Source organism: Aquila chrysaetos, chromosome 7, assembly GCF_900496995.4.
Source record: "Aquila chrysaetos chrysaetos chromosome 7, bAquChr1.4, whole genome shotgun sequence".
Lineage (NCBI taxonomy): Eukaryota > Metazoa > Chordata > Aves > Accipitriformes > Accipitridae > Aquila > Aquila chrysaetos.
Window position 1 is genome coordinate 9142961 of NC_044010.1, and position 25878 is coordinate 9168838.

Genomic DNA, 25878 nt, shown 5'->3' on the forward strand with positions numbered 1-25878 from the left:
CAGGCCGGGGCCGCGGTGCCGCAGCCCGGGCGAGGCGGCGGCCGACAGGGGCGATCGTTAGCGGGGCGGGGCGGGACCGGGAGGTGGTGCCACGGCGGCCGCCGTTCGTGTCGGGGGCGGGCAGGAAGGAGGGGCGGCGGGGCCGATGGATATACGGCGAGCCGCCTCCGGGCCGGGGGCGAGGCCGCCGCCTGGCCCGGGGGAGACGGCTGGGGCTGCGGTGAGGGGACGCGGGGTGCCGGCGGCGGGGCGGCCTGCGGTTGCGGTGTGCGGGGCTTGTCTGAGGGGGAGCCGGGGCGGCAGCGGGGCCGGGGCCGTTGGAGGGAGGGAGGCAGGCGGGCCCGGCGGCCTGGGGCGCCGTGGCGGGGGCGGGTGCCCGGCTGAGGCGAGGGCTCCCGGCGTTGGCGGGTGTCCTGCTTACATCCCCCCGCTGTCGGGCCAGCCTGCCCTCACAGGCGCGCTGCGGGCGTCGCTCGGGTTTTACTACCTCGGCGGCGGCCGAAGGCGCTTCCTGCCGGTGCGGGGGCTGCCGCGGCTTCGGCTGGCAGCCCCGTGTGCCGCTCCCCCGAGGGCTGCGAGCCGCCGCGGCAGCCGGAGGCCGGCCGGCCCCGCCGCCTGTGCCCGGGCTGCTGCGTGGGGCTGCCGAACCGCGGGCGAAGGTGTGCCGCGGCTCGGAAGAGCGCGATAAAAAGTAAAATACAGCTTTAGAATTTACATTGCCGGCAGCGGTACTTCCTGCTCGCCTTCCCCCGGCCCGGGTCTCTGACTCGTGGGTGCGTATTCCCGAACCGCGGAGCTCGACCGGGCTCCTTCTCCGAGGCCAGAACCGCCGCAGGGAGCTGCAGCAGAGCCGGGCTCCCGTCAGGGATCCGTGCTGACCTCTGAATGTCAGCTGCCGCGGGGGCTGCATTGGGAAGAACAGTAGCAAAACAGGTTTTCTGTGGCTGCAGCGAGGCCAGCGTCTCGCCGGGAAACCTTGTGCCTCAGTGAAAGGGGTTTGGCATCGCCAGAGTTAGTGGCTCGTCTGCCTTGGCGGTTTGCAAGACAGTTCTTGGAAGTAAGTTGCGCTAATGCATGCTTTTGTAACGCTGCTGGCTTGGAGAAGTATTGGGATAGAGAGCTGACAATATTTAACGACTTGGGGACAACCCCCCTCCCCCCCCCGAAAAAAACCGCAACCAATCTCGTATTTGAGCATAAGAGAGCTTGAAGGCTGTTCATAAAAATGTCACTGAGCTGATTTTTGGTTTTAACCTTGGGCAAAATCGGACGTGTAATAACACGGAACAAAGCGGAGAGGAGTAATACTTAACAATAAATAGCAGTAAATTCAAAGGTATAGGACTGAAGTTAAAAAAATTTTAAAAATAATCCCTGGATTGTTGTAGAAACAACTAATTTTACAGGTGAGGAGTCTTAACTGCCATGTTATTTTGTGTCACTGCAAGCAAACCACCAATATACAAGATTTTATTAAAAAAATACTTGTCTGTGTGTATATAGATATATATATACACACAGACACATATAGGTTTTTTTTCTGTATTGTTTTCAAGGTTATTTTTGGCCTTTTGTGTGAGTGGCTTCAGAGAATGCTCCAAGAATAGGGTAAGAATCTAAGGCTTTTTGGTGTACTTAAGTGCTTCCATTACCTATATATAAAAAGAACTAGATCAATTATTCAGGGATGGTGAAACCAGAAGTATAAAGGAAGCTCTAAACCTGTACATTTGAATGTTTTAGAACACGTGACATTTACAGAAATACAGAAAATTTTGCACAAAAACTTTTGAACAAAAATACAGGGGAGTAGCCTCCATGGTCTTTTGAGGTGTATGAAATTACATTTTGTTAATTTTCAGTGTCTCGTGCTTTTCAGTGATTTGAAGAGAATTCTCAGCAACAAAATTGGAAATTCCCTTTTTCTCTGGTGTGTTTGTTTCTGTTCCTTAAATGGCCATATATGGCCTTGAATTAGCATTTTAATGTATTTAGGTATGTTCATTATCAGTTATCATTTAAAACCTGACTTGATATTTTATACAAATTTAGTACTTTCATGCAGAACTGTTCCAACAAAGCTGCGTTTTTGTTGCATTTTGTCAGTTTGATACTTTAATGGCTGTCTTGTTCTTTCAATGCTTGGTCATCAGTTGGAAATACAATCTCTGTAATACATTCTCAGCAAAGCATTTGAAGTTATAATCCCTATAATCCTTGTAAAGTAATTTCATGTGCCGTCTATTTTGAGACTGTCCTGGTTATACCAGTAATATATTTCAGTTTTCTAGTCTATGCTCATTTAATGAATGATTTAATTAGCTGATTTTTATATTTAACGTATCATTATGTTTAGTTTAAATTTACACAGCATTCTTCATATAGTCTTAATAAATAGTATAACTTCTCAGTTATACTATTTATAGAAAGTTATACGAAGTTTATTGAATCATTTGATTATGTTGTTGCACTTGGTGGATGGTTGTATGAGTAATGCTGCTTTGAGAATATTAGGTTTGAAGAGACTGGTGTCTTTTGACTGTCTCTCCTTGCCATCTGTTGCTTGTTTCCAAGTTTAGAGCTTCTCCTTCTGCAAGAACAGTACCCTTTTTGCTTGCAAAATGACTGCCTCAAAATTGTCCCTCTAAAAAAGAAGATACGTGTCAAACTGAACAAGCATTAAGATGTGAGAACTGATTATCAACAGTTGTTAAGTCTGTGATTTTATAATGGATCAGCCATCAAGCAACCTCAAAGAAACAATTTATTTCATGAAAGTTAAATTTTATTAAAAACATGACTGTTGTTATATTTTATTAAAAAAAAAATCACGAACAACAAAAACAAAACCCAACACCCTGCATTCTTCCCAGAAGTTTACTTTTTTTACCATTAGAGCTGCATAGGAGTACATGGTGTAAAAGGAATGATTAAAAAAAAAAAAACCCAAACAAACAGACCACAAAACCAACAGGGAGGATGTAGTCTAATGTTATAGAAGATTTCTGAAGTTCCATTTTAGCACATTCAACTGTCAGGTATCTCTTGTTTAACTGATAGGTGTTACAGCTATTTTCTCCCTTCTCCCTAGCAGAAAACTCGAGAAAGTATCTTTTATCTTGCTTATCTAGACTTGCTTCAGACCTTAGTCTTTAACTGACTGGAATCTCTAATCAGGTAAATAGGGAGATGTCTAAAAACACAAGTTTCTGCTGGAAGTCTTGGACTCATGATGGCTGGATGGTGATAGTGTGGCCTAATGGATAAATAGGGTGGTTGTTGTTTGTGTTGGTTTTTTGGTTGCCAGAAAGAAATGTTCTTTTGCTTTTGTTTTATATCAAATACAGGTAAGACTAGCTTTATGGTAAGGTTTTGCCTTGACATGGCCAAGAGAATTAAATAACATAATAGACAGTACTGTTCAGATTAATGTCACAAAAATCTGTCTTGACTTTACAGTTCCGTTGTACCGGTTGTTGTGCGAAGTTCCGCCATTTATACGCTTTCAGTGTTAAACTCAACTTTAATAATATTTTGGGGATTTAATATAATTTTTGTAAATGCATTTGCAGGAATGAAGTGGAAGTCAACTGAATTCTCTTGTGCACTACCAAGACGAAATGACATTCATGTTTGTGGTGAATGGAAGTCATGGCAGCGTCTAACATGGGAGGGAAAGACATGAATGGACAATGTGGCGTGACTCATTCAGATTGCAGATCTTCTGCCTGCTTATGGCAGTACTGGCTATTGTGGTGCTGGTCCATAATTTTTTTCAGTTAGAGGTAAGTGGAGCCTGTTTCTTCTCCAAGAGGGCTTGAGCAATGTTTTTCCTCTTTGAGTGTAAGGTTAGAATTGTGACTGACAGCATTTAGCTAAAACTTGGAATCACAGAAAATTCAGACTGGAAGGGAAGTTTGGAGTTATTTAATCCAACACCCTCCTTAAAGGGCTAACTTCAAAGTTAGCTTGTATTGCGCAGGTTACTGTTGAGTTGAGTTTTGACCTTCTTCAAGGATGGTCAGATTTCACAGCGTGTCTAGGCAGCCTGTTGCAGTGCTGCACCTCTCTCGTAGGGAAGAATGTTTCTCTTATGTGCAGGTGGAATTTGCCTCTTGTCCTTTTAGTGTGTAGTTCTGACTCCAGTTCCTCTGTGACTCCCCTTTAGGAAGTGAAAGACTGCAGTTAGACAGTTAGATGCCCTCTCAGTCTTCTCCAGACTTTTAAAAAAAAAAAAAAAAAAAAGGTCTGGTTCCCTTAGTGTCTTCTTTCTGTCATGTGCTCCGGTCCCCTAATCCTCGCAGGGGTTCTTAGCTGGTCTCTTCAGTTTGGTTCTGGTATGGGGTGTCCAAAAACCAGACACAGTGTTCTAGGTATGGCTTCACCAAGGTCAAGTTGAGGGGAATTACCACTTTGCTCGATCAGCTGGTTATGCCCGTGTTAATTCATTGCCACAATGCTATGCTGTTGACACACGGTCAGTTTGCTGTCCACCAGATTCCTTAGGTGGTCTTCTGCAGAGCTGTTATCTAGCTAGCTGATCTCCAGCCTGTACTGATGCAACTTTTCTTTGCCTTTTCCTTTTTCCCTCTGCTGTGTCTGACTTGCATATTTCTTCATTTTACTTAGCACTTTAGTGCAGAGGTACTTTCAACTGCATTAGTCAGTAACCCCAGGCTAAAGTCAAGACAGATAAAATCACTGAGGATCCGTTGCAGCGAGCCTTGGAGGCTGACCCTGCCTGTTGGCTGTCTGCCTGGCCAGACTGTCCAGTGTGGCATTTGGTGGGTGAGCATAATAATGCTTAGCCTAATACCTCATTAAATTATAGCTGTCTTTTACGCATGTTAGTCAATCAATAATTGCTTTATGCTTTTAAGTTGTGTGTGTCCTGCTTGCAGAGTCTTTTTCCCTCCTGGCTGGTGATGCCCAAATAAAATGATCCAAAAGAGGGGCTGTAAAATCCCCTCTCACCCTGAAAAAGATATAGTTGAATTGGAAGAAGTTCAAATAAGGGCAAGGAGGATGTTTGAGAGGTCTAAAATCACAAGCGGCACAGGATCAATAACTAAAGAATGAATGTTTGTTACCTATTCCAGTACTAGTGGAGACATTAAATAAAAACTGCAGTTGCTGAATTCAAAGGAAGCAGGGGTGGTTTTTTATGGATTGCAGCAAAGCTACAGAAGTCCTTGCAGTAAGACTGTGTAGCTGCTAAAAGCGTATGTTCAAAAAGTCTGGATGAATTCGTAGAAGAAAAATCCATTGGGGATACTGAATCTTAAAGATGTCAACCCTAGCATTTAAGAAGTCTCTAAGCCATGAAGTGGTAGAAACTGGATTAACTCTTCAGGAGGAAGTATCACAACATGTTTGGCCTGTATTCTTTTCCCACACACCTGCTGTTGGAAACTACTGGAAGTCAAAATACTGTGTTTGATGGAGCTTTGGACTGAGTTAGGGTGATTGTTTTTGTGTAACATAGAAGGTAGCTTTTCTTTTGTTGTCTCTTTTTGTGGTTTTTTTTTTTTTTTGGCCTAGATGTTGCATGGAGAACAGTGTTGATATTTTGAATCTTAGACTATTTTCTTTCTTTTCTTTAAATTACATTTCTTAGAGAAAAGGGCTCTGGCAGAGCTTCGAGAGTGAAATGAAAAATGCAGTATGGGTGTTCGCTCTGTGCTTTTTCTTGACACTATTCATGATAAGTATCTACGTGTCTTTGTTGACCTTTATATATCTGATATTCCAAACTCGGTTAAGTATTGTGTTGCTGGTAAATCTTTATGCCGTGACATGCAACTCTAACCCCTTTTGTTGTCTTGACTTTTCTGAATGGACTTGCTCTGGTATTTGTCTCTGTCTTTGCCATAGCTTTCTAGGCAGTCTAGTATAGGTATCTATGCTGATTCTTTTCAGTCAGAGATCAAAGCTAGAAAAGGTCTTAGAAAGCTGTCACAGAATATCTGTAACCAAATCCGTTCAGGCTCTGGAAGGAGGGCTTATTGTTGGTTACTGCTGAAAATGTGTTTGTAAATGCATCAGCCATGCTTCTCATCCCCAAATTATCTAATCTAGCTGGCTAAAGCTAAAGAGCTAAGGCAATTATCAGCTAGCCCCCAGCCAGCCTCCCTGCTTTTTCTCTTTAGGATTTTATACTTTTTCATGTTGGAATCTTCCCTCTTGAATTCTTACACTACTAATGATACCCTCTCAACCCATGTCAGGTTCTACCCGTGTCAGAATTTTACTTTTCTTACCTCGTGGTTTAAAAAAAAAAAATAAAAAAAAAAAAAATCAAGCTGTACACAAAACATTTGACAGCCTGCTTATTGTTTAATTTGCGTTTTAGTATGGAGTAGCTCCTCCCTTGAGGTCCACAGCTGACCACTGCATTATAGTACCAGAAGAAATGTATTTTTATTTTATTATATTTATTTTGCAAACACAGCCAGGAAAAAATGTTCTTGCACCAGCTGTAACTCTTAGCCTGGCCTAGCCTAGTATATTCAGAACAATTGCTGTAAACCTGCATGGCAAAATATCAGGTGGTTGTTGAGGAGCAACATCATGCCTTTAGGATACAGGGAAGTTTGTATATTTGTACCAATTGCCTTTAGAGCGACAGAACCACTTCAGGATTGGTTGTGAGCATTCTTTTATTTAGAGTGCTTAGAAAAGAGAGTGTATGAGGAGAAGGGAAGTTCCTTGCAAGGATGAAGGAATGGTGTGTGGAATCAAACAGCTGAAACTGAAAAAGAGAACTATGTAACAAAGTTTTTTTTATTCTTGCTGCTAAATTGCAGGTGCCTACAAAAGATAACTGCATCATCTTATTTGGATTATTGCTGGAACATTTGTCTGCCAGGTGATGGCTTTTTAGGATTGACATTGACATTTAGAGTAACTTAGTACCTGCTCAGTGCTGTGAGACAGTAAAGACAGTGAACTGATCTCATGCCTGTCTTAGACAACAAACAGGGATAAAGTACCTGGAGTGTAAACTTACTGAAAATAAGATGACTGACCTTTCAGTAATTGGTATTTGTTCAGTTTCAAATATTGTCTGCTGCATAAATTAAGGCTCTCTATTGGGCAAACAGGAACTCCCCCCCCCCCACCCCCATGCCTGTCATCTGGGAATCTCCTGTGATGTTTCCTGCTTTAATGTTAGTGACATATGCAGGTTTACAACAATCGTTCTGAATGTACTAGGCCAAGCTAAGAGTTACAGCTAGTGGAAGACACTGGGCTTTGAGATGGAGTTCCACCTTTTCAGCAGCAACTGAAATACTGAACATTTTTTTATTGGCCCCCAACGTTATTGCGTTTAACTGAGGACAAGTGTTCATTGCAGGTCTAACCAAGTGCCCTGTGACCCTTCCAGAATATCCTTGAGAGCATGATTGCCTGGATGGGCCTATATGTTATATCTAATTTTTGCTTGGCTGGCAGTGAGAATGCTAAAAGCTGAGTCGTTGAGCTCAAACTTTCATTAGTTCTCCTGAAAATACAGCTTCCTTTTTTCCTTTTTATGACATCTCTTGTGCACCAGGAACAGCTTGTGGATTTGTTTGTGCTTAATTGACATGTAATCTGTTCTGTCCTGCCTGTGTTACTTGGCAGACATCCATTAAATTACTTTGTGGTCACATTTGGGTTTTGTTAACTTCAGAATGCAGCAAATAAAAAATAATAATAATTAAAAAAAAAAAACAAACAAAAAGCAACATCAAAAACCTCATCACACAAACAAACAAAAACCCCTCAAACCCAACAAACAAACAAACAAAACCCCTTGGGAATTGCACTCAAAATCAAAACACGCTGAATGGAGTATATATGGAAATAAGCAAAGCAGGGCAAGTGTTATTCAACATGGAGATTGTATGAAAAAGTAAAAGAGTCTGTGTCATAAAGGAAGAGGAGTCTTGAGAAATCTTGAGAAATGCTCTTTATCTGCCCTACTTAAAGAAATTTTATTTTGTTTTGGCTACTAACTAGAGAGCCCACAGTTTTGCATGGGCTCAGTATGACTTCTTAACATAAAGGAGCCAGAGAGATTTGGAAATGCCAGTGAAAGAGTGGATAGGAAATGGAGTGGGGCTAAGCTATTAATCTGCCTCAGGTCAAGCTGTGCGTATCCATAGGGGTAGGAGAACTTGAGCACTTGTTTGGAGATGAGCCTGGAAAGCACTTAAGAAAGGAAGATGGTTTGGAAAGCTTTTCTGTTCCAGTCAAGGATCTTCAGTATATTAATTGACTCTGAAGCTTTCCCTGCCTTAACTGGGAAAGGGAATCTCTGTAATATTTTCTCCTGTGAATAGCATACATGGTGTAGTTTACTTTCACACATAAGCTTATAATTCTGCAATAATATGTGGTCCTGTTTGGGCTTGGAAGAGGGCTGTAAACATGAACAAGGATGTTAGAGAAAGCATGGTCCTTCAGGATGTTGAAGAAGCTCTGGTTTTACCCTCATAGAGGTTCCCCCCACCCCTTTGAAGATTGATTGAGGAAATATTTGTGATATGATCTATTCTGCTTAATGGGTCATGACCTGGAGATGCTGGAGTTGAAGTGATGGTGATTATCTGGGACCTCAGCTGCATACAGGTGAAGAGCTTTGGCCTTGTGCTTTGCTAAAAAGGCTGTGTAGGTGGACTGCTTTAGAGACGTCAAACTACGTTCTCTGCTCAGTTTTCTGAATGTACCAGTTTGTTGCCTTTGTGTTCTCTGCACCCTTTTCCACTGAAAGATATAGGTATGCCCTTGGAAAGACTTCAGAAAGGCTAGCTAGGCCAAAACCAACATCTTCTTCATCTCTGACAGAAAGACTGGGTTAAAAACCCTGAAGAAATTTATAGAAGGTTAAAAATAGTGATAGGTCTGTTTTTAAGGCTGCCTTAGGTAGCCATCTCTCTTCTTCATTTGAAAGAATGATTTTTTCCATGTCCTCCCCCCCTCAAAGTACCAACCATTGAAGAACCAACTGAAATACAGAAACTTTCTCTCGAGAGCTTACGCTGAACACAAGAATTAATCAAACACAAGAATTAATCAAACACACGTATTCTCCCTCTCTGCCCCTCCTTAGGTAAATGCGTAAATATTTTTGCTGAGACATGGTTACCAGCTTGTTGGATGCATCAAAATATATAGCTAATTTTTAAAAATATTTCCATGCAGGATTTTCTGTGTTATGTATATGCATGAGCAAGTGAAGGGAAGAAGTTGCGAAGGTATCCAAAAATAGAAACTTGGCTTAATTCAAGAATGCATGTAGACAAGATCTAAAGTAGAACTATGCCCGAGATCCATTCTCATCTTTGCCTGGAATTTACTGGATTAATAAAAGTAATGTGCATTATTACACTTGCATTTTTGCCTGCTGTGATGGAAAATAGAAATAATTACAAATAACTTTAGATGGCCTTCAGGAAAAATTTGTTAAATCCTTGGTGGAAAACAGAAGCAAAAGCTTCTATTGTGATACTAACATTTTGTGTATCTGTGGATACCTGTCAATTTACATTTTATAGTTAAAATGTAACAACTTACTATTTCAGGTTTTATAGTTAACGTGGATATCAAACAGACAAGATTCTGTATATCCGTCCTACATCCTAGTGTGCTCATTATCCTCTTAGTCTTAAGCTGATCAAAACCAACTTCTTATGTAACAGCCTTCAAAAGCCTCTGCGTTTCTATTGCTTGTTAGGTTTACCTTTCTTCTAAAAAAGTATATGGAATCTCTTGTGTCATTCAAATGATTTTAATATACTGGCAAATTCAAATAAAATGTAGCGGGGGGGAAACTACTTAGTATCTACATGTACTATAAGTGATATTTCAATGAACTAAGAAAGGTTTATAACAAAAAATAAGGCTTTAATGTAAGTGCTGGGAATTTTAGTACATTACTGAGCAGTTAATTATGGAGGAAGTAAACAAAACACTAGGATATTGGTAAGTACAGTGATCTTTAAAAAATTTCAAATAGCGTAGTTTTAATTTTTTAGCAATCTTTCAAATCTAAACTAGCCTATGCTCTGGTACCATGTAAGTGATACGTTGCGTAATTTTAATCTTTGCTTGAAAAACGATTTTGCTTCTCAATGAAATATGTGTATGGATAAGTCCTACTATATATACCTGATAATTAAGTACTCATTAACTGCTGATTTTGTGCATATTTGAGGTGTAAGTTTAGGTTTGCTGATTGGAAATCTCACAGGTAGCTCTGGAGTCTTAGACTGTGCTATTTTTCAAATTTCCCTCATGCAAACCTGCAAAGTTGCGTGATGTCATGGAGAAGATGGTATCTCTGCAGTCATTTGCATAAAAGTACAGTTTTGGACACTGATCTCAAGTCACAGCAGAAGCCCCCTTTCTTAGTCTAGCATTGTATTTAATTATTTTAGTTTTTAAACTCTTGTGTGGATTAGGGGATCTTTGCTTGTGTTTCATTTGGCTCTAGAAGAAGCTGTATGTAGATTTTAAAATCTTAAAAATAATCAAACATTTTTTTTGCCTGGTTAGTCCTAGCTTGTGCGAGGCTATTTTACTTGCCCATCAGTTCATGAATTCATTGCCCCTGGAGCATTCCTTTCTTTTTTTTCTATTTCTTTAAATCTGTATGTTACATGGAAACCCACATTTCAGATAATTAATAAGAAGTGATGTGAGTGTGACCAGATAAATGACTGCAGCTGCTACATGCAGTGGACTTCTCTAGAAGGCATGTGTGGGGGTGTATCAGCTTCATCTGCAGTGTAATGTCTCACAGAAGCCCTATTTCATTGCATTATATTGAGCAGCTATTAGACTTCATTGTGCTCGAAGACTAAAATGTTACTACAGTAAGAAAATTAAACATGAGTTACAATTTACTATTTAATCATACAACCTTCTGTAATTTTTTTCACATTGCACATATTTACATAATACACTGGTAGCCACAATACTGCCATGAAAAATATTGGGCCTGATTTATATAAAACCCTCTTTGCCAGAGCAGAGTAAGCACAGGTTGCCCACCTATTTCTTTAGAAGGCCTATGGTCAAATTAATAGTTTTGTGTCTTCTAGTAAAGTTGCTTCGTTTGGTCAGCTTTAGAGCTCTGTAAAGCAGAACCCAGTTCTTGGGATCATTTCCCGACAAAGCATCAGTTATTCATAGTGTTTCATTTAATAGCATGGTTTCAGGTAATCTTTTTTGTCTCCCCAGCACCTGGATGATGACACGGTTTCAGGATCAAATTGGATAACAGAAAACAATGTCCAGCATTCTCTGTCACAGACAACCAAAACTACCAGGAAGCCTTACTGTGGTTATAAGCAGCAGACTTTGTCCAAAAGAGAGCAAGCAGAACAGGAATCGTTGCTTGCTGCAATACAGTGGCCAAAACCCCCTGATGGCAAAATTGCCTTTGCACAAAGCACTGATCCCGCACGTAGTGACTTTGTGATTGTGAAACCCAGCGGGTTCTTCAAGGTGGGTGATCAGTTAGAGGTACTTGTCCGTATGAATGATTTCCAAGGAAAACCCAAGCAATATGGTGGAGACTATCTACAAGCACGCATTCACTCTCCTCTGCTGAAAGCTGGAGCAACGGGAAGGATTGTAGATTGCCATAATGGCCTTTACAAAGTCTTCTTTACCTTGCTTTGGCCAGGAGAGGTCAAAGTTTCTGTGTCGCTTGTCCATCCGAGTGAAGCAATCCAAGTCCTCCTGCGTTTACGAGAAGAAAGGCCAGACAGGGTCTATTTCAAAAGCTCATTCAAGTCTGGGAGGTATTCAGAAACAACCGAGTGCAATGTTTGCTTGCCTGGAGATCTGCCGGTCTGTAACTTCACAGATCTCTACACGGGTGAGCCATGGTTCTGTTATAAGCCTCGAAAACTGTCCTGTGCCAGCCGAATCAGCCATGCCAAGGGTGGATATCAAAAAGGTCTTCTGACACAAGAGGAAAGCCTCTTTTTCCAAAGGTATGCATGTTGTTGGATGTATATATACTCAGTCAAGTAATTTTTTTTTTTTTTTTTTTTTTTAAAGGCAAGCTTTAGGTTATTGGTGAAATATGACATTGCCTTAGAGGAGGTGTGTATCTGCAGGAGCAGGCGTTTGATGTGAGTTGTTGAATATTCTCTTCCCCTCCATTCAGCTGTGCAAGAACACAGTAATCTTACCCTAAAGAAACTTGGAGTGTAGTTCTGTCTCTGCTTTGAATTCAACCCTGGTGCACCTGCTAAATTTCACAAGATCATGCTGTCTAAATCTGGTGGTGGTTTGGGGGACGGTTTCCTTACTTTTTGTTTCCACACCTACCCTTGCAATACCAATAACAACGCTTTGAGATGTATTTTTGGCCAAGTCTGAACTACCTGAAAAAGGTCCAGGTTTGGGGCTTATTTTTACACAAAATACCAATTGCTTTTATCCTCAGCAAAGGTTGTCTTACATGTACTGCAATGTGTTCCTTGTTGCTCAGTATGACTTTCAAATCTTAGGAATAAGTTTAAGTTAGTCATGAAGAAAACACCTGGTAGAACAAACTGCTGAGCAATAGCTGTGCAAGTGGAAATGATCTGTGCATGTTATATAAAGTGTCAAACTAAATGAGTTTTACAGTCATCTTTTTCTTCTGCATTCAGCATTTAAAAAAAAAATACATCTCTTAGTGCACGGGTAGATGTGATAGAACTGCTTCTGTGTATACCCTCAGCTGAAATTACACAGTTAGCTACTGTGTAGTGTCAGAACTGTAGTTGTAGGCTACTGCCTTGCTCTCCAAAAAAGGTGCTGAAGGAAAGCGTTTCAGCAGTGTGTCTACTTGAGGCTTAAATTGGGAAACACTTTAGAGTAGCAGCTCCGAATAGCTTAATTAGGAAAGTGTGTGTGCATGTTTGTAACTGAAGACCAGAAATCAAAAGTCAATATCAGTGGAATTGTTTTTTGGCTATTCTTTATCAAGTTTGTAAGTGGGTCTTTTGACTTTCTGTGCCTCAGGCAGTTCGCCTGTAAAATATGGCTGATATGATTGGTGATGTTTCCAAATAGGAGTGGGAAATATTTTTTTGCTTGTTTTGTTTTGTTTGTTTGTTTTGTTCAGCTCTGAGATCCTTGACTGAAATGGCTTACAGACATTGCAAATAATTTATTTCTTAAATGGAGAAAAGCATTAGACATGGATTCTCCTCAAAACAGCAACAAAAGTCAGAACAAGAGCTTAGTATTAAATCTCTGCATTTGTCACAGCTGTACAGGAGTGATATGTGTGCAACACAAAATGATCAGAATTCACTGATGTTCACAAACAAGTACTTCTGATGTCTCTTGGTGTTTAGGGGGTTGAGCTTTGTTTCTGTATTCAGCAAATTGCTGTCTTACCGGCAGACCGTATTGCTGGACATATCTGAAGTTGGTTGGACGTTGGCTGGTACTACTGTCTCCCCCAGAGGCAGGACACAGCACCGCTAGCCTAGTCTAGAGCTAGAACTGCAGGTGGTGGTGGTGGTGCTGGACTGCCACAAGCTCTGCTACGTACTGCAGAGCAGGCTGTGGGATTACAGGGGCAGAAAGCGGTAACTACCTTAAGAGAGGTATTTGCTCTGAGAAGCACCTATAGAGCGCTGGCAGAGCTGGGAGCTGCTGCTGCAGCATACCCTTTCAGTGGTTTATCTCCTGGCAGTGGTACACATACCACAAGTTGGGAACTTTCCAACTTTGCGGTAAATCCCCCAAAGCTTCTTGCAGACCTCTGACAGCTTTATAGCTCTATCTAGGTTTGTGCCAGTAAAAATGTGCACAAGATTTGTGTCCTAGTCCTATGAAATTTTGGATTCTGATTCAGAATAGTGGTAGTGGTCTCAGGAAAATTAATACAGAATGAATTCAGCTATAGGAAGTAGAGCACACTTAAAGTAAAAAATTCTTAGTGTGAGTCCTATGTACTTATTTGAAGTAGATTAAGAAAAATGAGTTTAATACTACCTGTGAATTTTACAAATATTATTATTATTATTATTATTTTTTGTTCAAGTGATGTGAATATCAAAAGGCCGATCCTCTCCAGTGGACCTGATTCAGTAATTGTAAAGCCCAAGGCATTTACAGGTAAAGTGAACTTTATAAGATTCTTGTTTGTAATTCATAATTAAATTTATAAAAAGAACAACAGGGATGAAGTAATAATTGATTTGTTTGTTTTCATAGCATGGAATAGAAATTAACTTTTAAATTTGTATTGAGAAGACGAAGGCTTTTGGTTGTTAACTGCAATATAAGTTCAGTACTAATAACAAAATTGTTTAAATGGGATACATACATACATAAATGGGATTTGGGGCAAAAAATAATTTATATAAAACAAAGTCTTTTCTTGCCAAAAGTGTCCTTTTTTTCTAGCATTTACTCAGAGATGTAAAATGCCTGTCAGTAACTGCTCACCAAACTCTCAAGTTAATCTAGCAAAACCAGCTGTGTGGTGTTTCTTAATTTCTTTCTTTAAGAAGTTTGTCTAACAGATTTTGACAATTTACATTTAAGTATTACTATAATTTGTGTTACCACAGGATGTCAGAACCTAGTTGTGGACCAGAACCTAATTTTGCTGTACCCTGTCTAAAAACAGAACGATGAGAGAGTCCGTACTAAGTTAAACTTAGAGGTGTATCTCATTCATATCCATGCGCATGCTTTTTATGCCTCTAAAAAGCCTGCATAAAATGTGATGCAGAGAATTACTTCTTAATTGAAAGCTTTTCAATTGTTCTTGTTGGGGTTTTTTTGTTTGTTTGTTTTTTTTAATAAGGTTGTAGGAGACTTTAAAGGTAGAGTTCCTGACCTGAGCAATGAAGTCTTAACAGAAAACAGCCCACAGCATTTCTTGCTTTTAGTTTTGCTGTTCACTAAAAAAATAGAGTGCTGCTATTAGGCCAGCAGCGCTTTCCCCCCTTTCTTTCTCCAGATCCTTTAGATGACATGTTTTTTGTTGCTATTTTTATCTTATATATTTCCTCACAGAAACTGCTGCAAATTTGACATTTGATTATGTCACCCTGCTTTCAGAAGTTGCAAATGATCAAAGCCTGCTTGCGTTTCTTGAGAATTAATGCTGGGTTAGAAAGGGTTGATAGGAGTAGCACAGTATTCCTCAGGGAAATTCCTTCTAAGAACAACAGTCTCTGAATAAATGAACTTAATACCCTGGTATAACGATCGTGTTATAAGGATTTGTTAGGATTGATGGCACAGTTAAATTCATTTTTCTGTTGTTGGTTTTGCACATACCTTTCTGTTTGGGGGTAAATGTAGATCAAGTTGATTTTTAAAATTTTATTCTTCTGAAATATAGCCTTTTATTTCTATTCTTGGTTTGTAACTATTCAGGTTGGAGCTTTTACTCTCTTCTATAACATCCAAAAGTAATGGCTTTCTGAATTCTGGTGCAAAACTGGTATGATACTATACACAGATTTGAAAAGCTGGTGTTAGGTTTAGTGTGAGGCACCAAGAAGTTGTTCTAGTACCATTTTTATGTGTATAGGTAGAGTCTAAGAATCAATTAAAAGGTAAAAAATTAAAATGTTTTTACATCAAAACTTAAGAAACAAACGAACTGAAGTTGTGAATTCACATTATGAATTAGTCTTTAACTACATGACCATATGAAGGGTTTTTTCCTTTTCTTTGTAGGATTCCTGTTTCATGCATACTGGATGAGTCAACATTACTAGTTGGGGTTTTTTCTCTTCCTTCATTGTCCCTGTTGCCTAATGTAAAGAATAATCTGACGATAAAATTTTCTAATGGCTTTTTCTGTGGTACTCGTGATTATAGTCTTTGTGTTACACAAACGTACTAGTAAGTGTCCCTGTGAGGTCTAAGGAGGTTAGCATCTACTAATGCAAGACACAGAGAGTATTGTATAGAAATGGTGAGACCAAAAATGCCTGTTAGGAATGGGTGTTTAAAGATGCTTATGGTCTGAATTGATTTTTTTTTTTTTCCTGAGTGTTTAGAGTTTGGCTACACTTGTGTTACAGCGAAGCATCTACCAGAGGATGCTTCTGGGCCCTGGAATTCCACTGCCCGTACTTTTACATAGTTAGAAGGGTCCCTGGCACGATTTTGGCCATGGCAATGTGTGCTTTCCCAAACAGCTGCAAGTTAGGACAGGCCAGGGACTGTTCTTAACAGGTAGTCTCCATGCCAAGGTGGGTGAAAGTGTTCAAACAGCTGGACGTGGCTGCTCCACGCAGCTGGTGTTTGTGCCAGGGAACAGCTCCGTGCTCGTTCAGTTTGGGTATGTGAATACACGTGCAGGAAAGGAGGAACCTGTAGTGACCTCACGGGAGTTTGATGTACTAGTATCATACTGGATACGAAGAGAAATACGGCAATGTTTGACTGACGTAAGCATGAGACGGCAGCTGCTCTTCCTGTCATCGCCGGCCCTTGCTTGCAAGGTATCGACCGACTTCTGCAAGTTAAATAGGCGTCCTGCAGAACAGAGCTGCCCTGGGGTGGTCTAACTACTCCTCAGGGGGCCGCCTATCCCCGGCAGTAAAAGGGGAAGGGGCTGGATAGCCGAGGGAGAGTACGAAATCCGTGGAGTTGGAGACTCTCATAATACATTCAAAGGGCACGTGCAAATTTCTTGGTGATAGCTTTAGTCCTGGCACTTGCTGGTTTCGGAGTCCTTATGATTCAGACTGCACCCTTCTAGCACGTGTGGTTGGAGGAGGAGGGTGCGTGTTAGTCCGCAGAGGGATATTTGATCGCGTTTTATTTAAATTTCTGAGCGGTACCAGGTTGTCGCCTCGGGGCCGGTGCCCTGTGCGGCCGCGGCCCCTGCTCCGCCCGGCTGCCGCTTGAGGGCAGCAGCGCGCCGCGGCGCCGGGGCCGGCGGGGCCGGCCGGGGGAAGGGCCCTTCGGCTTTCAAGGAGGGAAGAAGGTCGTACATCACCGGCGGTGTGTCCGTCAAGGTTACGGAGGCCGATTTTGTCGTATGTTAGTTTTAAAGGATTTTTCTCTTCCAGATTCAAGCAGTATGGACAGAGCTGAAGATCCCACGGTCTCCCCCTCTGGTTATTACTATGAAGACCAGTGGAGGCCCAGAACGCACTGGATCCATCACTTTAACAAGTCAGATGATATAACCAAGTGCTTACAGGGGAAAGTAATCCACTTGTTTGGAGACTCTACAATAAGGCAGTGGTTTGAATATCTGACAGCGGTTGTTCCAGGTTATTTTTCTTTAATTTGGTTTTGTCCTTAAAGACTTTTGCAAAGCTTTATTTCTCACGTCTTAGACACAGAGCTGATCTTACTGAATGACAATGACAAAACAGAGGAGGAGGAAAGACGAGACATTATCAGAAGCCCTGGCAGAAAGGCAGTTAGTCAAATGTTTGAGCAGACACTGGAAACATGTAGGCCTTGGAGATGGGGCCGCAAGGCATCTGCAAGATTGTCCTGGTAAAACATTTCACCGGTGAGGACCGCTGCTGTGGCTGTGAGTTAAGGTGGCCACCCTAAGGGTGCCTGCGTAAGGCCCTGCAGCATCCCAGTCACACGAGTGACTTTGGAATGAAGTAGCAAAGGACTTCCGTTACTGTTGATTGGTTTGGGGCCCTTTCTTGTTTCCCTTATTTTAACTAAATAATTTCCCTTATTTTAACTGAAATAACAGGATTTCAGTAGCCAATTAGGTATTCCTCCCTTGCCCCTAAAGCAGTTAAATTGTGTTGTAACACAGATGTTGAGACTTCTTAATGCCTACAAGTTGAAGTCATCTTTAAATTTAATGGGGTCCTAAAGTTGCCAGAAGTGTTCCTGTGAACACTGGATTCATAGGGCAACAGTGACTGAAGGAGTCTATTTGGAAAATTTCTTTTATATGAGAGAGAGAAGAAAATAGTTTGGGAAATGTGGAAAAGGCTTTGACAGCCTTGTGAAGTGTGCTGTCTTGCGAATTTCAACATCCATAAACTCCACTGTGAAATATGCAGCTAGCACATGTATGACACTCATCTGCTTCTTTTAGAGTTCTTAGAATTATGTTCAGATTTCCTTATCTACTGCTACTTTTGCCCTGTGGCCCTAGCATCTTGCTGATAGTTTTAATCTCTTATGCCGTCTTTCACTAATGCTTGCTCTTGGGTTTTCAGATCTAGTGGAATTTAACCTGGGGAGTCCCAAGAACGTGGGCCCTTTCATGTCTGTGGACCTGAAGCACAATATCCTACTGAAGTTCCGCTGTCATGGGCCACCCATTCGCTTTTCAACAGTCTTCAGCAGTGAACTGCGCTACATTGCCAATGAACTGAACGGCATAGTGGGTGGTAGAAACACAGTGATAGCCATAACTATATGGTCCCACTTCAGCACTTTCCCTGTGGAAGTGTATATCCGCCGGCTGAGGAACATTCGGAGATCAATTATTCAACTGCTGGATCGCAGCCCCAAGACTTTAATCATCATCAGAACCGCTAACGTTCAGGAGCTTGGGCCAGAAGTGAGCCTCTTTAACAGTGACTGGTATTCCTTTCAGCTTGATTCTGTCATGAGGAAAATGTTCTCAGGAATTGCTGTGCACTTTGTGGATGCTTGGGAGATGTCTCTGGCTCATTACTTGCCACATAACTTGCACCCAAAAGAAGTCATTGTTAAGAATCAAATAGATGCATTTTTATCTTATGTGTGCCCTCTGCAAACTTAGCACAAGTGGGTATCCCTATGTCATCTTTTGCTATAGCCGAAGTAAAGTTGCTATTTGTTGGAGCTATCGAGTTAAGCTGGACGGTATGGAAGAACTCTAGTTATTGTACTTGCATGCAGTATAAGTGAGGCGGCCTTAACTCTGGGTAGCTGTGAAGGGTGGTAAAGAAGAATTGACTGTTCAGGCCATATCTTCCTGCAAGGTTGATTCCTTTCAACCTTATCATTCATATCTGAGATTATTAGAGAGCACCTTAAATTAAATTGACAAGATTCAATAAGAAATTATGTGGGTTATTAGCTTTACTAGTTGTCTGCACTGTATGCTTAATTTAATCCATGTGACACTGATTCTGCTGCCAGGGTCTTCCTGCTCAGAACTGTGTGTGAAACCTGGCAAAGGTTTTGGGAGCAGTCTTTCTCTCAACATTCTAGAGTTTGAGGGACATCCCTTCCAGTTGTACGTCAGAGAAGCAGTGTCTGTTCTTGTTTCTAAGTCCTAATTAGAAATATGAAGGAAGTGTACCAAAATCACTAATATCAATCAAGGAAGCACAATCAAAATATCTATAGTATTAGGTCATCAAGAATTTGCTGAAATTTAATAGAGCACACTAGTTAGGCACCCTTGGTGTTTACAGATGGCTGCTAAGTAATGCAAATAGCCAGTATTTTAGTTTGGTTTCCTGTACTACTGAATCTCTTCTGAGCTTTGATACAATGTCTACTTCTTCATTTATTTGTAATGGAGAAATGTGTATATTATGACCTCAGTGAAGGCACTGTCTCAGGCAGTTTCTGCAAGTTCAAGTTGCAGTCTTGCCTACTTGAAGCTTGAAGTGTTTACTAATGAAAGTGTTTCCCTTCCCTATAAGATAAATCTATTCCGTTATGCTCCTGCAAAGCTGGGCTTCTGGTAATTACTCTTGTACATCATTCCTACATTGTGTCTGTATGGAGAAGCCGAGTGACCTGAATGCACTTGACGATGTTTGGCAACGGGTAACAGGAACTGGCACACACTAGTGTCAAGGCCATGCAGTGAGGCCCCTTCTGTGTTTGGCAGTTTTATCATTTATTCATGAGCTTCACTGCTGCCAATATAAAAGGTCAAAAAAATTGCACCCAAAAGCCAAACACACACAGGGTTGCCCTTCATACAGATGCTTGGTAAATATTTGCAGTTTTGCTGGTGTGCAAGCTGGTGGCTCTTGGGCCTCTTGGCGTGGTGTTTGCTGCTGCTAATTTGATTGAGCCTGTCTATAGTTTTAACTAGTAGCGCTTTGAAAACAAAGTTTTGATTAAATTCAGCCCCCAAATTAAACATCAGAGAAGTGTTCCATGTTGTCTTATTTCTGGTTCCACTCGGGCCAAAGGTAGTCGTTACCAGTGGCTTTACTGAGAAATGCGTCAGAACAGTAGTGAAGTGCTTCTGAAGAAGTTCATCATGCTTAAGGAGAATATCGAAGTTGAGTCTTTGTGAGCAAACTGAGAAGATTAATAAGGAAAATCAGTAGGTTCCACGGAGCAGAGTAATTGAAATGTCTTCATATTAGAAATGTTTTACTCTTTGCCAGGTTTGCTGCTATGTTAGGAGGATTGTGCTCTTATTGCTGGAGCCCCAAGAGAGCTAATGCTACCAGCTACAGGAACAGTGTTTTTTGTTTTGTTTGTTTTAAAGGACAACTGAGAACTGTTTTAAAAACAAATGTAAATGCTTTTAGCATGTAAGAGTCATCAGTAGTATCCACCTATAAACTTACCAATTTTAAAATGTTTTAAAATGGCTGTAGGAGTCACATACACTGAAATAGCATCTATTCTTACTTTTTCAAATCAGAATTAAGGAGGTCCAATTTGCCAGTTCCTACTGACAACTGCCTCACATAGTATCTGTCCATACATTAACTTTAGGTAACTATTTCATACTTTAATATGTTAATGGAAATTTATCCTCTGCTGAAAAGAGACCACACCAATTCAGGTCTGGGAAGGCAAACCAGCACAATGCAAAATGACCTTTCATCTTTTCCAGGTGTGTTTTTTAAAATAGGTAGAGTATAAGGCTTTCATCCTGAATAACAATTCTATCCAAATAATGTTAATGAAAATAAGACTTCAGACATTTACTTTGAAGGAAACTACTTAATTTGTGGACTAACCATTTGGTTTTCGTCATAAAGCCGTATCATGTGTGAAAGTGTTGTGGCAGCATGTTTCTTCTCTGAATGTTGTAGTGCTCACCACTCTCTTCAACAGCAACTTTGTATTGCTGTCAGCTGCCAAGAACAGATAGAGAAGAACATATTTTTTTGGATGTTTTGACAATTGAGGAAAAGAGAACAGGACTGCTATTAGCAAAGATGTCTAATCACCTTCTGGTAGAACGTTTAGATTAATTTTTTAATAACAGATTAACTAACTTTTAGGTAATGAACTTGAGGGGAAATTGCCAGTTGATTTGGAATGAGGACCAATACTTCATTTCTTTGAGCTCTGGAATAGACAGGGAGGAGAAAGGGAGAAACTGAGGATTTACTCATATTTTAAGATGAAGACTGGGAACGCTATGCTTTTATATGTCATTCAGTTGAACTATAAATGATTTTTCATTTCTATTCTTGTCTTGTTACCAGTTGCACCAGTCGTGTATGTACTGTATATGGAAACATAGAAGCAATAAAATATTTTTAAATCGGTTTCTTTAAACCTTTAAGCTTCTAAATGGATTTTAATAGGGACTTAGGTTAAGAGGTTGGTTATGTTTCAAGTTACTTAATATGAAACGGGACTGGAAAGGAATTTCTCAGTTGTCAGTTAAGTATTTTCCTTTACACGTAAAAAATTATTTAATGAGAAAGCCCTGTCTTCCTTTTCTTTCCATTTTCTTCACTTAAAGGGAAGAAATTGTATTATTTTTGATATTTCCATTCTTGTCCTGAGCCTTTTGATTATTAACCTTTCAACATAGAGATATTTTTTTTTCCTCTTTAATGTCTTTATTCAAAATCCAGCTCACTCAAATCCCAGTGAAGACAACTGTATTTTTATGGTGTTTATCAGAAGATTTCAGAGCAATTTATTTATAAAATAAGGAACCCCCATTTTATAGATTAGACCAATACATGGTGATTTTCTGCACCTGATATTTTCAGAATCTTGTGTCTCATATATATCATGTTAGGCTGATTTCTTCGTTCTAGAAATTTAGTAAAAATGTTAGTTGAATTGTTGATGAAAAGTGAGAATAAAAAGCAGAAGTTTCCCTTTTTTCAAGTTTTCAATAGCTTCTAATTTCATCTGCTTTACAGCACTATTGCAGCTCTGCTTTATGAGATTCAAATTAGCATTTTTCATTGTTTTACTTGTTAGAGGTAAGCATTTAAAAATGGGAACTTTGCTGTCTAGAAGGGTCTGTACTACTTTTTATATACTGCAGGTGATGATTCCATGTATATATGACCAAAAAAAAGATTTGAAGTTGTCTCCTGGGAAGGGTGAGGGTATTGGGGTTTTGCTTTGGTTTTGTTGCGAAAGTGTGGGTTAAAACATTGTTCCACTCATGACAGTTTAAGTAATAGCAAAAAAACTTCAATCACAAATGTGTATTTCATTTATAAAGCACTTGCTCATGAAGTCCAGATCACTTCATTCTTAGTTTCTACTCACACATATTTAGACTGTTTGGAAGGCTCTTGTTATCTGTTGGTAGCAGTAAAGGGCTCTGCATCTGTGTGTTAGAGAAAGAACTTGTTTTCAAAGGGTTTTTTCTATTATATATATATTACTGAAATGCTTACAATACAAAGGAGGCTCTAATGTCTTTTACTTCCTGATGTGATCAGAAAAACAATTTAAATAGCCAAAAAGCTCAAAGAATAAGAAGTTCCTAATAAAGAGGGCAAGTTTACTTAAACTATTTCATTTGTTGGGTAGAATATATTTTAATCTATGGTTTATAGATTAAAATCACTTTAAAAAGTGATTTTTTTTTTTTTTTTTTTTTTTTTCTGATGGTGTGTATTTGGAGGGGAGTGATCTGTGCAGGCAGCACAAGCCTGGCATGAGACATAGCACTGAAGCACACTGATGTTTCCTGTTGTCGGTGTATCAGGCCTGACACGTAATAAAAGCTTGTACATAATCTAGGCTTCCTTCTCGGAGAGTTTTTGCAACGCATCCGGCCGACGGGAAGTCCTTAAGCCACATCATTTAAAAAAGCAGTGTGAAGAACAGAGAAGATGCAGCGTGGTCATTGCTTCTCAAGCTTATAAACAGTTTTTACTTTAAGTAATGGAAGAAAAATCGAGGAGAGATCTGTCCTGTAAGTCAGTCGGTGCGTTCAAGGGCTGTAGGGTATCCTACGCTGCCCGGCTGCGTGCCTGCTGCCGCGGGAGCCCAAGAGCTGCGTTTGCAGGGTCGTGGGGAGAGGGAGAGGGTGGCTGCACGGCACAGACCGGGGAGCCTCTGGGACGGCTGGAGGGCCAGGGTGGTGGAGTTGGGCCATGGCTACAGGGTTGCCTTGGAGTTAGGTTGCAGCCAGGATTCACAGCTGGGAAAGAAGTAAGCAGGGTGCGTTGCCCTGTGTGCTGATTTCCTATGTATACAGCCAAAAATAGCCTGTTTGAGTGGGAAAAGTCCCTGAACTACAAATTCCTGGAAACTAGAGGAGAGTACACTGAGGCAGTATTGCTAAGTGTTTGCTCTGCTTTTCTGTTCCCCCTCTTGTTCGGTGGTGACCGCCGAAGGAGGCAGGGTAGGAGGCAACGGCCAGTGCTGCGAGCTAGGGTGCTGCTCCTATGTTCCTCCAAAACAAAGAGCTGAGTTCATGGCCCAGCCTGCTCTCGCCAATGCTACCTGACAGCCACTGAGTAACAGAGCCAAGTACCTTAATTCCAGCATTTTGCTCCGGAAACTGAAAGTGAAGCGTACTGCCATCGTGTCCCACCTACGTCAGCCTTCGCTGAGCCAAAAATGGAGGAGAGAGGCTGCGAAGCATGAGCTGCTTTTCAGTGTGGTGCGAGGTCAGGCCCCAGGCATGCTTAAAGGGGAAATGCAAGTGAGGGGTAGGAAAGAGAGGGGAAGCAAAAAGGGTAGGATGGGGTCGAAGGAAGGACAGCGTGCAAAGGTCTTGCTCTGTGACACCAAGGAGAGGAAGTAAGTTGGGGATTTGGTCATGCGGAGGTTTCCGAAGGCAATATCAATTGTGTGGGACAGTCACTCCTCTGATATAGCGCAATGAAATACACATACCTATGTTTCTCCAAATGTGTCAAAAAAGGAACGCTTCTTCCCACCCAGGCTGCTCACCCACCTCTTCCTCTGCTCCCTCCCAACAGCAATCATGTTAGGTACTGTTCCAAACGTTCTGCTTACAGTTGGCTTGAAGCCATGTATATTGGGTTTTCACACGTTTGTAGATGTGACGGATACCATAGGTGGGGAACTTTTTAAAACAAAGCCAAAGCATTTATAACCAGAATAAGGAGGAGTGCACAGGCAGGCTTTCATCGCATGTCATGTGCTCTTCGGAGCCTGTGATGACTCAGAGAAGGCACGTAACTCGCCTGAGATGGCACAGGTGCTTGGCAGGGAAGGGGCTTGAGCCTCATGCCGCCAGACAGAGGGACAGGAGGCTCACCAGGGCCGGCAAAGAGCCGAGACAACCTGGTTTCTGATCTGGTCAGAATGGGGCTTCTTACGTTCATCCCATGGTTTAGCACTGCATCCCCAATTAGCAAGGTATTATGTAACTTCCAACGTTAGCTGTCCTATTTACAATGCAAGAGCAACGTATTTGAAATCAGGGAAATGGATCTCTGAGTCTTTCCTGAAATGTTAATTCACCGCAGTGCTTGTCACCTAGATCTGAACTTTCATGTAAGGTAACCTAGCTCGTATCTGGGCAGTGACTCTCTAAAATCCTGTCCAAATTACTGTGTCCTCCTTCACTGTTGGTGTTACTAGCCTCTTGTGGGCATATCCAGTAGCCTTTTGGGGTGAAATAAGCTGGTCCGCTCTGTGACTCTGTCATGGTGAATTGCACAGGAGCTTCTTCTCTGCCTGGAATGGGAGAGAGGGATTTTTGTGGGAGGACGCTAAAGAATTAAGAGCGTGTGAGTTATTTTCTATGAGCCCCAGATGCAGAGTGAGCACATCACTAAACCGAAGTGAAAGTACAACATGCCTTCCCCCACATCCTGACTGTGTCAGCTCATGTGGGCTTAATAGAGTAGTGAATCCTTAATGAATGTGGCCAGAAGAGGGCTTTGAGGCACTGAAAAAGAGCCTGGGATGACTCTCAAATGAAAAACATAAGCCACAACGTAATAGTCTTGGTGATGGTTTGTTTTCTAACTCCTGGGTAGTTGCGTTTTGAAAACAAAGGCACCAACACCACCGGATGAAGCTCTTTTACTTGGAGTTCATTTGAGAGTGAAATTCAGTTGATGACATAGATGTTGTAACTCTTAGGCTGGGTTAAGACTGTCCTTCAGAGGATGATTTTTTTGCCCTAAATATTCTTTTAAATCCGATCTCTTTTTTTTTCTGAAGTCACAAAAGAATCCAGAGGAGTAAACTTTACTGGGATAGAACGGTCCATCTCAAGTCAGTTCTTCCTGCAACGTGGAAAATTTAGCAGACTGTGTGGTCTGACAGCAAGACCATGCTATGGCAGTCAGTGTTCCCTGGTTCAGCCATCCATTAAACATTTTGTCCTGCCCCTCCACTTGTTATTCTTTCCCTTCCCTGGTCAGCTCTGAAAATAGACAAGTGCTTTTTACCCGGTGCCCTCATGCTTGGGCCCTCTGTACGAACCTGTTATTTTCTGATTCAGCTTGATATAGGACTTTCCCTTTTCACTCTAAATCTCTGCTGCAGGTTGTTTGCAATGATCGGGACTAGTTATACAACAGGTACTATTGCTCTGCTGTGACATGGCAGCACACTGAAGGACATTACAAAAGAGCTTCCAGGTGGGATGTGCTCGTTGGAGTTCAGCAGGTGAGAGGCATGGCAAAAGTACCTGCAGTGAAAGAACCATGACAAATTCACAGTTTCCCCCCCCGCTTGCCATCCTGGGCTCCTTTCTTGCCACTCCTTTCTACCCTCTGGTTTTCCCTGGGCCGGGTGAGTCACACTTTCCAGTCC

General features: G+C 41.3%; 1 protein-coding gene across 7 annotated transcripts; it reads left to right on the forward strand.

The window, feature by feature from the left end:
* The first annotated feature begins 2 nt into the window (after positions 1–2).
* NXPE3 (neurexophilin and PC-esterase domain family member 3) lies at positions 3–22870 on the forward strand. Of its 7 annotated transcripts, XM_030020363.2 has the most exons (8): positions 333–659; positions 693–1406; positions 1557–1608; positions 3573–3785; positions 11230–11990; positions 14045–14118; positions 17046–17252; positions 18177–22870. In XM_030020363.2, exons 4-8 carry the CDS (start codon positions 3693–3695, stop codon positions 18725–18727), a joined length of 1686 nt encoding a protein of 561 aa, XP_029876223.1. In that variant the 5' UTR covers positions 333–659; positions 693–1406; positions 1557–1608; positions 3573–3692; the 3' UTR covers positions 18728–22870. The 7 variants fall into 7 exon arrangements, with proteins under 7 accessions (XP_029876224.1, XP_029876221.1, XP_029876226.1 ...); XM_030020364.1 differs by lacking the exons at positions 333–659; positions 693–1406 and adding an exon at positions 3–15; XM_030020361.1 differs by lacking the exons at positions 333–659; positions 693–1406 and adding an exon at positions 124–220.
* Positions 22871–25878: the final 3008 nt, after the last annotated feature.

What these genes read in the sequence shown, in the direction of transcription:
- NXPE3 (XM_030020364.1), top strand. Translation starts at nt 3,693, where the DNA reads ATGTGGCGTGACTCATTCAGATTGCAGATCTTCTGCCTGCTTATGGCA. An exon ending in GAAAGCCTCTTTTTCCAAAG is followed by an intron (nt 11,991 to 14,044) that starts GTATGCATGTTG and finishes TTTTTGTTCAAG; the next exon opens with TGATGTGAATATCAAAAGGC. An exon ending in AAAGCCCAAGGCATTTACAG is followed by an intron (nt 14,119 to 17,045) that starts GTAAAGTGAACT and finishes TTTCTCTTCCAG; the next exon opens with ATTCAAGCAGTATGGACAGA.